Source organism: Schistocerca piceifrons, chromosome X (assembly GCF_021461385.2).
Source record: "Schistocerca piceifrons isolate TAMUIC-IGC-003096 chromosome X, iqSchPice1.1, whole genome shotgun sequence".
NCBI classification, from domain to species: domain Eukaryota; kingdom Metazoa; phylum Arthropoda; class Insecta; order Orthoptera; family Acrididae; genus Schistocerca; species Schistocerca piceifrons.
The window spans coordinates 481,993,521-482,009,868 of NC_060149.1; the positions used below are offsets into that span (position 1 = coordinate 481,993,521).

General features: G+C 38.6%; 1 protein-coding gene across 1 annotated transcript in view; it reads left to right on the forward strand.

Annotated features, from left to right (window-relative positions):
- Positions 1–16,348, forward strand: part of LOC124722062 (beta-galactosidase-like) — a 305,764-nt gene that overhangs the window by 193,384 nt on the left and 96,032 nt on the right. The window contains exon 7 of the mRNA XM_047247258.1: positions 11,967–12,188. Within this exon, the coding sequence (XP_047103214.1) occupies positions 11,967–12,188 (222 nt within the window). The remainder of the gene's footprint in view (positions 1–11,966; positions 12,189–16,348) is intronic.

Below are 16,348 nucleotides of genomic sequence, written 5' to 3' on the forward strand. Positions count from 1 at the left end.
ATTTTACCATAGCATACAGATACATCATTTTATGTTTACTTATGCTGTCTCCAGTGCATCCACTGTGTTGAAGTTTTGCTTAAATTGTTAAACAACCAAGCATAGTCCACGAATAAACTGCAATGGTTCATAATTGCACTAATGCATTTAGAACTGACATGGCTCTTGTTGCAAAGAAAGCTAAAATAAATTAAGGATATGTCAATAGAAGTCCATGGCCCCTTCCCCCCTCCCCCTCTCCCATACACACCCCTCCCCCCTGGAATCTGCAGTACAAAGTTCTTTTTTTCAGTAAAGAATTCTCATATACACTTTAGAAGTGAGTCAATAAGCACCAGTTCTCTAGTTTAAATTAAGTCGATTGTCTCACCTACAAAATTTATATTTCTGCAGACACAAAGAGATATATTCATTTTGTAAATAAAAACCATATATTTCTGTGTTATTTGTTAGTATGGAAGAAAATTCAATTGGAGTCATTTTAGTAATTAGTATATTAACAGATCAAAAACTGATACAACTAGGCAAACATCCTGGATGTAACTACCAAAGAATATAAGCTGGGGTTTGGCGATGTTACAAAATCCACTTGCTCTTGTGCCACTCCTGATTGTTTTTTTTTTTTTTTTTTTCTTCTTTTATTTGGTAACATTTTGTAAAGGACAAATATGGGGCTAGTACACAAAATAGTTAATTTCATGTTCAGGTTCTAGTTCATCAAAATTAATTGTTCAAGATATAGCATCTCAATCATCAACAATGATATTGCAGTTAAATAATCTGGAAATAATTTGTATAAAGAAATTTTCATACTTTAAGAGCTTTCAAGAACACATCGAGATGGAATTGGTAGTGAACTAATGAGTGATTTTGAGTGAAGTGTTATGTCTATCAGTTTACAGCTCTCACTCTTCTCTTCTTAGTACACACCTTACTTTCTACTAAAATTCTCAATTTTAGAAATAATACATAATCAAATTTTAAAGTCCCAGAACATTCAACTATTAAGTAATCAATATTTACAATATTCAGCACTTTAGTTTTGTAGCCCTAATTTTCCTGATTTCAAAAATGCTCACTTTCACTAGGAAAACTTGTTACTTTGCCAATTATAAACATCAAATAGGAACTTCATCAAATATTTCTATGACAATCTGGTCTCACATAAATACAAGCAGAAATGAATCAAATAAGACAGAAAGTGGGAGTGTTGTACTTAAAGCTCAAGGAAAATAACTGACTGGCCTATGTGAAGTGTGTTCCACTTTAAATCAGTATTATGTAAGTATAGTTCATAAATTAATAAAACAAAATGAACCATTGACTAAAGAGAGTATAGCTGTACCAGGAACAACAGAATGTCTATTCCTATTTCAAACAGATCAAACAGAAGTTACAAATAAAATCAGATCATTGAAACACAAGGAAAGAAAGGACACAGATGGAATATCTGCAAAAGTAATCACTGTTCACAGTATCTAGTTAAGCCTCTGGGATTCCTATTAGAGTTGATAATGGAGAAGAGACTGTTTCCCACATATCTGAAAAAGAGTAAAGTAGTGCAATTTGCAAAGGCAGTCACAAAGCAGTCCTGGAAACTACAGATCTATAACAATTACACTCACATTTTCAAAAATTGTAGAAATAGCTATTAAAACAGAATTATAAAATTAATAAAAGACAAGATATCTGTGATGAAGCACAGCATGGATTTAGGAAAGAGAAGTGGACTAAAACAGCTGCGGCAAGTTTCATAACACATACATTCAGAGCTTTGGAAGTACAAAAGAAAGCTTATAATAAATTTCTTGATCTCTCAAAAGCCTTCGACAGTGGATGTCACACTACTTTGTTAGATGAACTGAATAGATATGGTATCAGGGCAAATGCAGTCAATCTAATAAAGTCATTTATAGAAAGCAGAGAACAAGGAGTAGAGTTAAGATAAAATGTAAACAATAAGATGGAAGCCTTTTACTCTGATTTCAAGTGTAAAGTATGGATAGCACAAGGCTCAACACTTGATCCACTAATGTTTGTATAGTACATAAATAACATGACAGCACCAGTAAAAGAAAATGTAATCATGTATGCAGATGATACATTCCTCATTGTAAGCAGAGGCTCAATAAATGATTTAGAAACAAGAATATTTAAGTGAAAACCATTTATTTGTAAATGAAAAGAAACCAACCTACATGGAAGTACTTGCAAAGAGTACAATAAATGAAATTCATATAGAAGAGATCAGCTCTAAAATAAGCAGAAATGTATTTTTAATGAAGAAAATGCCCCACACTTGATGTAGATGTATTTTTAAAGTTGTACTACAGACTAATGCATCCACATCTATCATACTGTATAATAATATGGGGAAGGACAGTGAATGTCCATACAAATGGACTGCTGAAAAAGGAAAAAAAAAGCAATCAGATGGATTGGAAGGCTATCACCAAGAGAGTACTATAATATAAAATTAAAAGAATATAAAAATATGACTGTACCATTTATTACATACTTGAAAGCGTCATGTATCTCAGATTAAGTTGTACATCAGTGCTAAATATAGTATTACACAATTACAGCACAAGAATAAAAGCTGACTATTGTAGTAACCAAGTAATACACAAAACAGATCCAAGTAACACAAATTTGGCTTTATTCATATACCTCTGAATAATAACTGAAATCATCCTCTCATAACTCCACATGAAACAAGACAAAAGAGTCATACAGAAAGTGCAACATAAACAATACAAAAAACAACTGCTGTGAGCAGTACAAACTAAGAGAACAAAGTGAGGGTCAGTCATCGCTATTCCATGCTTATGTAAGCACGAGTTTCCAGTAAACAGTGCACAGGAGACTGCGCCATGTGCACGCTTCCTACAGGTGCACACTGATACAATTGGCAGTTCATTTAAGTACCCACATGTGGTGACACTACACTCAGTGCACTCACCCCCATACACACTAGTTGCAAAATACTCTCTCGTGCAAAGAGGATGAGCAGGTGACAGAGAAGATACCAGCAGCCCAATAAGAGACACATCCATCTGATCTGGAGCAGTAGCAGCTGGTCCTGATAGCAAGGGCAGGATGACGTGCTGCGTGAGCACTGTGGCATAGGGCTAGAACATGAGGAGATGCAGGCATGCCCGAAGGCAATGGGGCCCTGCGGCATCTGATGACAGCACTGGGGGTGGGGGTGCCATTGCCATCTCTGTATCATCATCAGCAGGCAGGTTTCAGTGCAGAGGAGATAGGGCTGTGCTCACCAGTGACAATGGCTGAGGCAATGATGGTGACGAGACTTGTGGAGGTGGCCTGAATAGAGCACCAGGCTCCTGCAATGGACCTGAGGCCAGAGATGGACCAGCATCCAGCACCAGGAAGCTGGAAGCCCAGGCCACTGCATGTGGAGGAGGCAGCCAATGGGACAGGACCACCTCCACAGCAAGCAATGATGGGCTTGAGGCGGAGGGCAGTGGGGCAGATTGTAGCCACGGGAGAGCACACATGAACTTCGAAGTTCCCGTCGGCCAACGGCACTGCCACTGATCAAAGTGGTGTGTCACCAGCCCATCAACCATATGGATCTCATAACGATGACATCCCCAGCAGGACAACAGTGGATGGTATTCATGAGGGATGGTGACCAAACCATCAGGCCCACACCGGCAATCCTTGTGCAAAGTGGTCGGACAAACTTGACCATGGCAGGTGTGGTGCAGACTGCACAAGGTGGATGAGTGTGTGTGGCTGCTGGCAGTGAAGAAACTCAACAGGGCTCCACTCCTCCATAGGTGTGAAGCAATAGGTGCTCAGAAAAATGAGAAGGGCATTGTCCAGTGAAGAATCCACAACAAACTTTTTCATTTGGGACTTGAACATATGCATTAGTCATTCCACCTCACCATTTGATTGATGGTGGAATGGTGAAGGCATAACATGATAATGCCGCTACAGGGACAACACAACTGCAAGGTATGAGAAATGAACTGGGTCCCATTATTGGAAACTAAGGTACAGTGTAACCCCGCAATAGAAAAAATAAACACAAAAACATATGAATTGCTACCTCATCTGACATTGATGCACATTGTAGAATGTAAGGAAACTGGGAAAACGCATCAACAATCAAGAGCCATAGGAATTCATGAAGAGACCCAGAAAGTCTACATGAATGTGTACCCATGGCTGGTGTGGAGCATGTCAGAGGGACAGAGATACCCTGGGTGCTGCCTTTGTTAGACACACTGCTCACAAGCCATGACAAAATGGACAATTTTGTCATCAATCCCTGGCCAAAAAATGTGTCTCCTAGCTGTCAGTTTAGTGTATGAATTCCCCAGTGGCCTTGTGGAGAACACATAGAACCTCATACCATGTGTAGCAGGGAGAGAGGTCTTCCATGTACAACTGCGAAACACCATCAAAAACAGAGAGGTGACACTGTAAGGAAAAATGGTTGCATAGTGTGTGAAGCCTGACTGGGCAGTTTGCCTGGCAGGCCTGTTGAACAAATGGAGCCACCTGACAGAGAACTGGGTTGGTGGCAATGGCAGTTGCTATGTGCAAGTTCATAATTGCAAACCCTCAACTGTAGCCTAAGTTTCAATACCAAGATAGAAACAAAGCAATTCTGCATGATCAATGTTGGGATCAGGTCCCATGGGAAGGCATGATAAAGCACCAAATAAATAACAGAAAGTTGAAAAATGTGAAATTTAATGAGGTTACACCACAAGCCTGTGGACTGTAGGACAGAAATCAAAGTACAAAAAATTTTCAACTGATCAATCATGGGAGAGCCTGTGACAACAGTATCAGCCAGATAATTAATGCAGCTCATGACAGGAATAATCAGTTCCTCTAAAAACTGTAGGAAACTAGCATGGGCAGTAGCCACACCAAAAGAAGGAAGGCACAAATACTGATAGAGATCAAAAGGAATACACAAAATCAGGACCCACCAAGACTGTCTATCCACAGAAACCTGCAGATATGCTTCAGACAAATCAATTTTAGAAAAGTACAGGCTACCATATATTTTCACCAACAGTTCCTCCTGGCGTTGGAAAGGATACTTATCCATGATCAATTGCACATTGATAATAGTACTGAAGTTGATACAGAGGCAAAGTTTCCCTGATGGTTTACGAATTACAATCAGGGGAGACAACCATTCACTAGCTTTAACAGGTTACACCACCCCTAGAGATTAAAGTCTTTCCAATTCTGCTTTCACTTGATCTTTCATGGCCACAGGAATAGGACACACATGACAAAAATGAGGCCAAGTCATGTGTTTCAAAGAAACATAAGTAGAAGAATTCATAGCACACCCCATACCTTTTGAGAACTAGTGTGAAATCTCCTCACACAGTGTTTCCAGTTGAGAATATGGTAACTGATCAGACACAAGGTGAACTGTGTCAGTGATAGAAAATCCAAATGCCTGAAATGCAACCATCCTGAACCAGATCACAACACTGGCATCAGCAACCACCAGAAATATAATGGAACAAACCTCTGACATGTATGAGGCAGATGCCATAAATTGTCCCAACACTGCAGTGTTCTGTTTGTTATAACTGACCAGTTTCCATGTGACTGGTTTCAAAGGTGGTGAGCCTAAACTCTCATCAGTTTGACTTAACTTTATAAGCAACTTGGGAGAAGTCACAAGCATTGGAGTCCCACACAATTTACATCTGTGCCAATATCCTGAGCAATGCCTGGGAAATGAAATGCAGACACGATGTGGCCTTTCTTCTGGCAAGCATTACAAGTAGCTCAACGCTTAGGACATGCTGAACATTCACGGTGGACAAAACAGGAAGGACAAGATGGAAACAGAGAACGCTGATGTTGGTGGGGTGGTGGCCCTGGCTGCTTGGACCAACCTTGGTCTACTTGGTGTTGGGCCCATATGTTTACTGCTGTTACTGCCACTCCCTCATGCAAGCTATCTATCATCATAGTGAGCACATTTTGTGACACTACTGCCATATCGCCTCATGCTTTAGTTTGGTCACCTGCTGCCTGAGAAACTTCAAAAGATTGTGCTATTTTCAAAACTTCTGCCAATAGATGGTTTCCACAGAGTGAAGGCCTTCTGGCACACTTCCTTGTCCAGATCTAAACATATGAATGCATCACGGACCATACGGTCTGCATAAGAATCACTATGGGCATCAGTTATGAACAGACACTTACAGCTAAGTCCTTGAAGTTTGGCTGCCCAGTCCCTGTATGACTGGTTTGGTTTCTTGTGGCACCAGTAGAATTCAACTTATGTTGCTGTGACATCCATCCATTTTTGATGATAATTGGACAATGAACTGTGCATGTGATCAAAAGTAAGAGCTTTCAGTTCTTGTAAAGGGGCATGCTAACACAGCAATTGCTACACCTTAGGTGGAACCGACAAGAGGAATAAGGCTTTGCTGAACTGCGAGTCTATCACACCAAAAGACAAAAAATGCACTCTGAGTCTTTTTTGGTAAGCTTCCCAATCCTAGGTTGAAGCATCATAGGGAAGAACAGTGGGTGAATAGACCAGTGGAACATTACTCCCTCTGTTAATGGAAACTGACAAAGTGGTTACTGTTCAATCAGGGCTGGTGGCACAGCATCCATAATGACTAAACCTGATGAAACCACACTTAAATACAGAACACGCAGAAACCATCCCATCCTGGTCACCAGTCATGTATTAACCAAGTAATGATCAAAACAGATACAAGTAATACATGTATGATCTTATCCATAAACCTCTGGACAATAATGAAAATCAGCCTCTGTGACTCCACTTGCAACAAGACAAAACAATTATACAGAAGGTGCAACATAAGCAATACATAAAAGAACTGATGTGAGCAGTACATATTAAAAGAACATAATGAGGGTGAGTCAGTGTTGCTTTGCACATACGTAGATGTGATTTGCTGGTAGACAGTGCTGCGGTGACTGTGCCATGTGCACATTTCCTACAGGTAGCCTCTAGTGCCCGGCCCACACTGACATGATTGGTGGTTGATTTGAGTACACACACACACGCATGCACACACACACACACACACACACACACACACACACACACACACACACACACACATACACACACATGGTGACCCTACACTCAATGCACTCACGTTCACTTTCGGTAGTAGCAAGATACAGCAACTATCCCATCAACAGTACCTGACTATAACTGGCCAATGAAGACCCTACTAAAGCAGATTATTTATTATACAACAAATTACCAAGCAGTTTAGAAAATATAAAAATACAACCAGTTTTCAAAACAAAACTAGGAGAGTGCTTAAAACAGCATTTTTGTACAGTGTTAAGGAATATTTTGAGACAAGACCAAAAGAATCAGAAATAATTTGCAGGACAAAAAGATTATTTCGGAACTTCACTATGTACATTGTATCAATGAAAAGAAGGAGATGGTGTATAAGTAATGCAGGGTCTAAACATTTAAAAGCTCTTGAGATCAGATCAGTTGTATCAGCTATTTCATACAGTTAATTGCTCATCTTGAATACCTTAGAGAGTACTGTCCCAACTAGGTATGACAAAAAAAAGATCAGATGAAAGGCGAGAAGCATTCAATGAATTCGAAAGTAAAGTTCTATGTACTGACTTGGCAGAAAATCCTAAGAAATTTTGGTCTTATGTCAAAGTGGTAGGTGGATCAAAACAAAATGTCCAGACACTCTGTGACCAAAATGGTACTGAAACAGAGGACAACAGACTAAAGGCCCAATTACTAAATGTCTTTTTCCAAAGCAGTTTCACCAAGGTCAAGGAAAACTGCACTGTAGTTCCTTCTCTAGATTGTTGCACAGATGACAAAATAGTAGATATCAAAATAGATGACAGAGGGATAGAAAAACAATTAAAATCAGTCAAAAGAGAAAAGGTCACTCGAACCGATGGGATACCAGTTCAATTTTACACAGAGTATCCAAAGGAACTTGCCCCCCTTCTTGCAGCTGTGTACTGTAGGTCTCTAGAAGAGCGTAGCATTCCAAATGATTGGAAAAGGGCACAGATCATCCCCATTTTCAAGAAGGGACATCGAACAGATATGCAGAACTATAGACCTATACCTCTAACATCGATCAGTTGTAGAATTTTGGAACATGTATTATGTTCGAGTATAATGAATTTTCTGGAGACTAGGAATCTACCCTGTAGGAATCAGCATGGGTTTCGAAGAAGTTGATCATGTGAAACACAGCTCTCACTATTCGTCCACGAGACTCAGAGGGCCATAGACACAGGTTCCCAGGTAGACGCCGTGTTTCCTGACTTCTGCAAGGCATTTGATACAGTTCCCCACAGCCATTTAATGAACAAAGTAAGAGTATATGGACTATCAGATCAATTGTGTGATTGGATTGAAGAGTTCCTAGATAACAGAATGCAGGATGTCATTCTCAATGGAGAGAAGTCTTCCAAAGTAAGAGTGATTTCGGGAGTGCTGCAGGGGAGTGTCATAGGACCGTTGCTATTCACAATATATATAAATGACCTTATGGATAACATTGGAAGTTCACTGAGACTATTTGCAGATGATGCTGTAGTATATTGAGAGGTTGTAACAATGGAAAATTGTACTGAAATGCAGGAGGATCTGCAATAAATTGACGCGTGGTGCAGGGAATGGCAATTGAATCTCAATGTAGACAAGTGTAATGTGCTGCAAATACATAGAAAGAAAGATCCTTTATCATTTAGCTACAATATAGCAGGTCAGCAGCTGGAAGCAATTAATTCCATAAATTATCTGGGAGTAGGCATTAGGAGTGATTGAAACTGGAATGACCATATAAAATTAATCATCGGTAAGCAGATGCCAGACTGAGATTCATTGGAAGAATCCTAAGGAAATGCAATCCGAAAACAAAGGAAGTAGGTTACAGTACATTTGTTTGCCCACTGCTTGAATACTGCTCACAGGTGTGGGATCCATACCAGATAGGTTTGATAGAGGAGACAGAGCAGATCCAGTGGAGAGCAGCTTGCTTCATTACAGGATCATTTAGTAATTGCGAAAGCATTATGGAGATGATAGATAAACTCCAGTGGAAGACTCTGCAAGAGAGACACTCAGTAGCTTGGTACGAGCTTTTGTTGAAGTTTCGAGAACATGCCTTCACCAAGGAGTCAAGCAGTACATCTCACAAAGAGACCATGAGGATAAAATCAGAGAGATTAGAGCCCAACAGAGGCATATCAACAATCTTTCTTTCCACGAACAATACAAGACTGGAATAGAAGGGAGAACCGATAGAGGTACCCTCCGCCACACACCATCAGTTGGTTTGCGGAGTATGGATGTAGATGTAATGGGCATATGGTGAAACTCTTGAGCTGGTTGCACCCTTCATCATCATTCACTATTCAGGAGACGTCTTCTACATGTTTGATATTCTTGAAGACATGTGCTGAATGAGATGGTGTATTACTTAATGTATTATATTCACATTTGGAATTAGTGGGGATTAATCTTCCATAAAACCTTGCTGAATTAGGTTTTTGTAGTTTCCTTGAATGATTTTACGTAAATTTCAAGAAGACAGTTTTGTCATATCAGCTATCATGATTCTCAGTCATTGAACAAGTAACTAACTAACTAACCAGTTGTTTATGTGACCAATAAAGTTGTCATATTGTGTGCACTTTGTTCAAATTGATAAAATAGAATACAACCCCATTATAAAAACTTTCTTCAGGATGGGTTATAATGAATGGGAATTCATTCAATGTGGGTGAAGGCTTACAAGCCTGCTCATTATTTTTCAGAAGTTAAAAATGCACAGTGAAGTTCAGCCATGGTCTATCTTCTCTTGAAGATGAACAGTGAGTAGTACATAGCAAAATGTGAGACTGGATAATGAGTTATTTTAGGTGTATGAAATAGCTGTATCAGAAGGAGTATGGTACATTTTATGTGAATTACATTCCATAGGACTGTTTTGTGCAAAAGGAGACACATCTTTATTGAATGTTGACTGAAAAGCAATTGTGAAAACAAAAGTCTCATTTAAAAGAAATACAACATGTTTCATGCAACAGTTTGTTACTATGCCTTAGATAGATGTCCAGCTCTTAATCACAGAAATAAAGCAGCAGTTAAAGCAGCATGGAAGCTGTCATCCTTCAACAGGAAAGTTAAAATTGATTTCATAAACTGGAAAAGCTGTGCCCAATGTTTTGTAAGATGCTATCATTTCAGCAAACTCACCCAGTTGGAAATCTGAGAATTTTCTATTAATTCAACTAACCTGGAAAGGCAATGGCATAGTAAAAGAAATTTCTCATTAGAAGAGTGCACCTATGTTTTCACTCACTGTTTGAAAGAGTTAAGTGAATTGAATAGTCTCATTCTGTTATCCTTTATCTCATGGCATAAATCAACACACCAAACATTGGTCTATATCCTACTTCCTGGAAATGAATTCATTGTTTTATTTAATATATCACCTGACAGGAATGTCTACACTAACCACAATACAATGTTTATATGTGAATTAAACTTGTAGCAAATTAGGCTGAAGAGACGAGCAACTGTATTGTAGAACTGATCAAATTCCTTAAATTGGAGATAGCACAAAAGGTATTCTTCAACATTGTTCATTGTAATTTCAATTTGATATGAAATTAAAAGAAATTCACAGTTTCTCTATAGAATTCTTGTTTCATGAAACCCAAGTTTATTTCTTCATTTATTGTCATTTATTTTAAATACCATAAGAAGTAGTATAACCACAACAACAACAATAATAAAAGTAATAATAATAATAACAGAACATTCATTCAGTTAATAATGATCATTTTGGGTCGAAATCAAACATGGCAAAAGGAGAAATTTTTTCAGTTTCATGTACTGTGTTTAGGAGAGAACCTCGTTTTATAGTTGCATATTTTGCCTTACACTGATTCTTAATAATCTACTATGAGGGTTTCTGTAAAAATAGTAGAAATGCTTTATACATTACGTGTAACAATTTATTTTCAAATGTTTCCTCCCCTTGAAACAATGTGTAAGCTTCATCATCTCACAGAGATTCCACTATCTGCAATACCTTTGTTGCTTATTTCATTTTCATCAGCACAGTGACTAAAGCTATATACATTTTATGTATCACATTAGGGCTTAATTATGTACCTCTTTATATAAAAAACAGTATTCTTTCTCCTAAAATGTACTATATCCTTCATTACAGTTTTGCTATTAATACTGAGTTTCCATTCCATATCGAGGAAACATTTTTTACTATAGGTGTGCTCATTTACTTATTTTCTGTTCCTATCTATAAGTTTCAAATTATCTCTATACTTCAGACAACAACTGCCATTTTGCACAAGACTATATACATGCTCCACACTTCTGATCACCAGTTTTGATATTTTGGTAACGAACTGTCACAGTGCCCATTAACTAGACAATGCCCTTGTAGGCAACAAACTTAGTATAACATAAGAAGCAAATGGATGGATTTTTTACCAGTTTAGTAAAATGATATTATTGCTATAATTAAGTTGCACTTGAAATAGTGGTACTATGTATGGCTTAACACAGAATCCAAAAGAGGATGACTTCCTACTGCGGTACATTTTGTCAATGGATAATACAGTTTGATTAATTTACCAATCAGAAACTCTACTTGACACAATCATCATCTGAAATGAAAGTAATGTATTTTTTTCTGTCATTGACACATCCTCAACAACATTTCACAACATTATATAATAAGTCAGTCATGATCTTCATTTGCAGAATAATTTTTTCCCCAATTATTGTAGTATTCACTTGAAAATTCCATTATTGCTTCAGTTTAAATCATTTCTAAAATTAATTTACTCATGTTTGTGATTACACCAGCTTCTATGCATGTTGCACAACTTAAGATTTATTTATCTTTTTGTCACACTTGTTTCAGGTTCAAATGTGGCATCTTCATTCAGTGCTATGAGGCGTCATGAACCACAAGGACCTCTAGTTAACTCAGAGTTCTATCCTGGTTGGTTGTCTCATTGGGGAGAAAGTTACCAAAGAGTAAATACAGGTGCAATTGTGACGCGCCTAGAGGAAATGCTTGAGATGAATGCTTCAGTTAACTTTTACGTCTTCTTTGGTGGCACAAATTTTGGATTCACCTCAGGTATGTAACTTTTGAATAATTTTCATTAAATCAAAAAATAATATGACTTCACATTTGTTAAAAGCCTTTGAAACATGAAATTAAATTTACAATGTAATTTGAAATCAGGTTTTTCTTAGTTCAATATATTTATCATTGCAGCAGTTGATATATGGAATTTACAACAACAAAAAAAAACCAGTAATTTTCACAGACAGATAGTTTTATCATTGTATAAATTCTACTCAGTATTCAGGCTGTGTTGCATTTGAATACTACCTCAAGGCTTCTTCATTATCTGGAGATGACTAACTGCTGATACCTTTATATGTCTCTTCTACCAGGGGTCTCTCCTAAGTGTCTTCAGGTGCAATTTTCCTGGTGTTTTGACAGATATTTGCAATTTCATTTTTGCAATTTGTAGCTGGAGTCAGCTGAAACACATACTACTCATCATGTCTCAGAGTACCAAGGAAAGTATTGATTTGTTTCCTGGTACAAACAAAATTATTTTTAATGCAAAATTTTACATGCCTGTTTACTAGAACAGTCCTGAATTAGTGTTGTATGATATTTGTTTTATCATTATGTATTAAAGGGGACATTAAAACAGGAGGAATAATGAGTACTACAGTAGCAACTGAGCAGCACTGCATGGCACTAGCAGTCAATGTGGGCATGGGAGATGCCATCACTGTTGGTTTTCGGATTACTCTTTGTGTTTTACTGTTCCTGTTAATATGTATTGATAAAATTAATATTCAACTGGACTAAGTTGGGACTTCTTTATTGCTGGATGTATAAAATGCCAGTTTAAAAATCATTTTGTTTGTAATGGGAAACAAACCAATGCCTTCGGTTGAGACTAGGCATCACATGAAAGATGTAGTGAGTAGTCTGTGTTTGGGCTGGCTCCAGCTACACACTGTAAAAATGTAATTGTTATACTTGCCAAATGCCAGAGGAAAATGTGCCTCACCACTCTTAGGAGAGATACCCAGTACAGTCATGACCTGGCTTACTATATGTGAAGGTACATCATCTGAAAGATGGGAGTCCTATCCATAAATGGAAGATTCACTGCTCTGGCACACCTAAATAATCATGTGTTTAAAATAAGCTGTAATATTGGTTGCGCTTTAGCTTGTGATACAGTATGATCATTATTGACAACTGACTCCTTCAGTTATTGTCTGACACCTTGTTTGTGAACATGGCTGTATGCATCTACATGACGTTAATTTTTATATGTACACACATCAAAAAAGTTTTGCATCATCTTGGTTCTGAGAGTTCTGGAACCTGTACAGAAAATTGGAATAGAGACCAACATAAACATCATTTCTGCCCTTTTTATTGCTCATGGAAACCACACATTGCATGTTGTACCACCATAGAGTGAGACTTTCAGAGGTGGTGGTCCAGATTGCTGTACACACTTGTACCTCTAATACCCAGTAACACATCCTCTTGCATTGATGCATACCTGTATTCATTGTGGTATACTATCCACAAGTTCATCAAGGCACTATTGGTCCAGATTGTCCCATTCCTCAACAGCGATTCAGCGTAGATCCCTAAGAGTGGTTGGTGGGTCACGTCCATTAACAGACCTTTTTAATCTATCCCAATATGTTCAATAGGGTTAATGTCTGGAGAACATGCGGGGCACTCTAGACGAGCAATGTCATTATTCTGAAGGAAGTCATTCATGAGATGTGCACAATCAGGGTACAAATTGTTGGCCATGAGGATGAATGTCTCACCAGTATGATGCCAATATGGTTGTAATATCGGTCAGAGGATGGCATTCGCGTATTGTACAGCCATTACAGTGCCTTCCATGACCACTAACAGCATAAGTCAGCCCCACATAATGCCACTCCAAAACAGCAAGGAATCTCCACCTTGCTGCACTCCCTGGACAGTGTATCTAAGGCATTCAGCCTGACTGAGCGGCCTCCAAACATGTCTCCGACAATTGTCTGGTTGAAGGCATATGCGATACTCATCGGTGAAGAGAACGTGATGCCAGTCCTGAGCGATCCAATCAGATGTTATTGGGCCCATTTTTACCATGCTGCATGGTGCCATGGTTGCAATGATAGGCTTCGCTATTGCGCACAGTTTGAGTTGTAACATGACGTCCTGTGGCTGCACGTAAAGCATTATTCAACATGGTGGCATTGCTGTCAGGGTTCCTCTGAGGCATAATCTGTAGGTAGCAGTCATCCACTGCAGTCGTAGCCCTCGGGTGGCCTGAGCAGGCATGTCATCAACAGTTCCTGTTCTTTGTATCTCCTCCATGTCCAAACAACATCGCTTTGGAACACTCCGAGACGCGTGGACTTTTCCCTTGTTGAGAACCTTTCCTGGGACAAAGTAACAATGCAGACACAATTGAGCCACAGTATTGACCATCTAGGCATGGCTGAACTACGGATACAAGAGCTGTGTACCCCCTTCCTGGTGGAATGACTGGAACTGATCAGCCGTCGGACCCCATCCATCCAATAGATGCTGTTCATGCATGGTTGTTTACATCTTTGGGCGGGTTCAGTGACATCTATGAACAGTCAAAGGGACTGTGTCTGTGATACAATATCCACAGTCAACACCTATCTTGAGGAGTTCTGGGAACCGGGATGATGCAAAACTTGTTTTGATGTGTGTATTTAGTATAAGTATTGACACAGGCATACTACTGAATCTTACTTAATTTTCTTAGTTGGTTATTAGCAAAGTGGTAATGAATATTTCTAATTACTGTGAGCATTTTGATTTATCTGAAATTTCTGTAGGATCATTCTAAGCTGTGGAACCAAATCTATGCAAGGTTTACAGGAATAATATTTGTAATAATATTTGCAACTTGACATGACACTATCATAGCTCTGAATTCCCACTAGATACAATACTGGTCAAGTTACCCTTTCCTCAATGGCTACAGAATTCCAGGGCTCCTCTGGCCTTTCTGCTTGCTTGACATGAGTTGTTTTTACCTTTCATTTGAGGCAGCCAGTGACTACCATGCCCCCATTTTTACCACCCTCAGCCACTGATATCCAGTCAGTGGACATTAACTTTCAATTGTCTTGGTATCATTCAATAATACCAACTGAGACATTTACCATTATTTCTTCCTTTTTTTGCATTTTTTAAATCCTTCTTTGTACAGTGACTTAACTTGTTGCGTTCAACAGAAGTCTGTTACATCAGTTGTTTTGCTAGTATGTGCTGTCTTCATTCAGTTATGTAACAGACCTACTAAGGAGACTGCCTACACTATGCTTGTCCATCCTCTTTTAGGATACTGCTGCGCGGTGTGGAATCCTTACCAGATACGACTGACGGAGTACATTGAAAAAGTTCAAAGAAAGGCAGCACGTTTTGTATTATTATGAAATATGGGAGAGAGTGTCACAGAAATGATGCAGGATTTGGGCTGGAAATCATTAAAAGAAAGGTGTTTTTCATTGCGACGGAATCTTCTCATGAAATTCCAAACACCAACTTTCTCCTTTGAATGTGAAAATATTTTGTTGACACTGACCAACATAGAGAGAAATGATCACCACGATAAAATAAGGGAAATCAGAGCTCATACGGAAAGCTATAGGTGTTCTTTCAGCACACAATACAAGATTGGAAGAATAGAGACTTGTGAAGGTGGTTTGATGAACCCTCTGCCAGGCACTTAAATGTGATTTGCAGAGTATCCATGTAGATGTAGATGTAGATGTAGATGTAGAATCTGAGTTTATAGACAATACCTAGGTAATATTGTGGTGTTGCAAATTGAATAAATTTTGGTCTCCATTTAAAAGCTATGTTTGGGGAAGTTCTTCCAGAATGTAAATAATTTAGGAGTAAGTGAGATCATACAGTGAATAGTAGAACTGTTGACTCATTCGCAGGCACAAAAAAAAAAAAAATAAAGAAAACTTGTTAACTTTTGGATGAATCCTTTAACAAGCTACAGCACAGATACAAATGCAGACCCACAGGTTTGCGAGTGTGTGTGTGTGTGGGGGGGGGGGGGGGGGGGGGGGCACGTGTGCCTGCAGTGAGTTGTCTCCTCTACTCCAAAATTATTTACTCAAAGCTATGTTTCTTTTCTGACTTTATGACAAAACTGTAATGTTCATTCTAGAACCAGAAACTGATAGTATTGTTGTTTA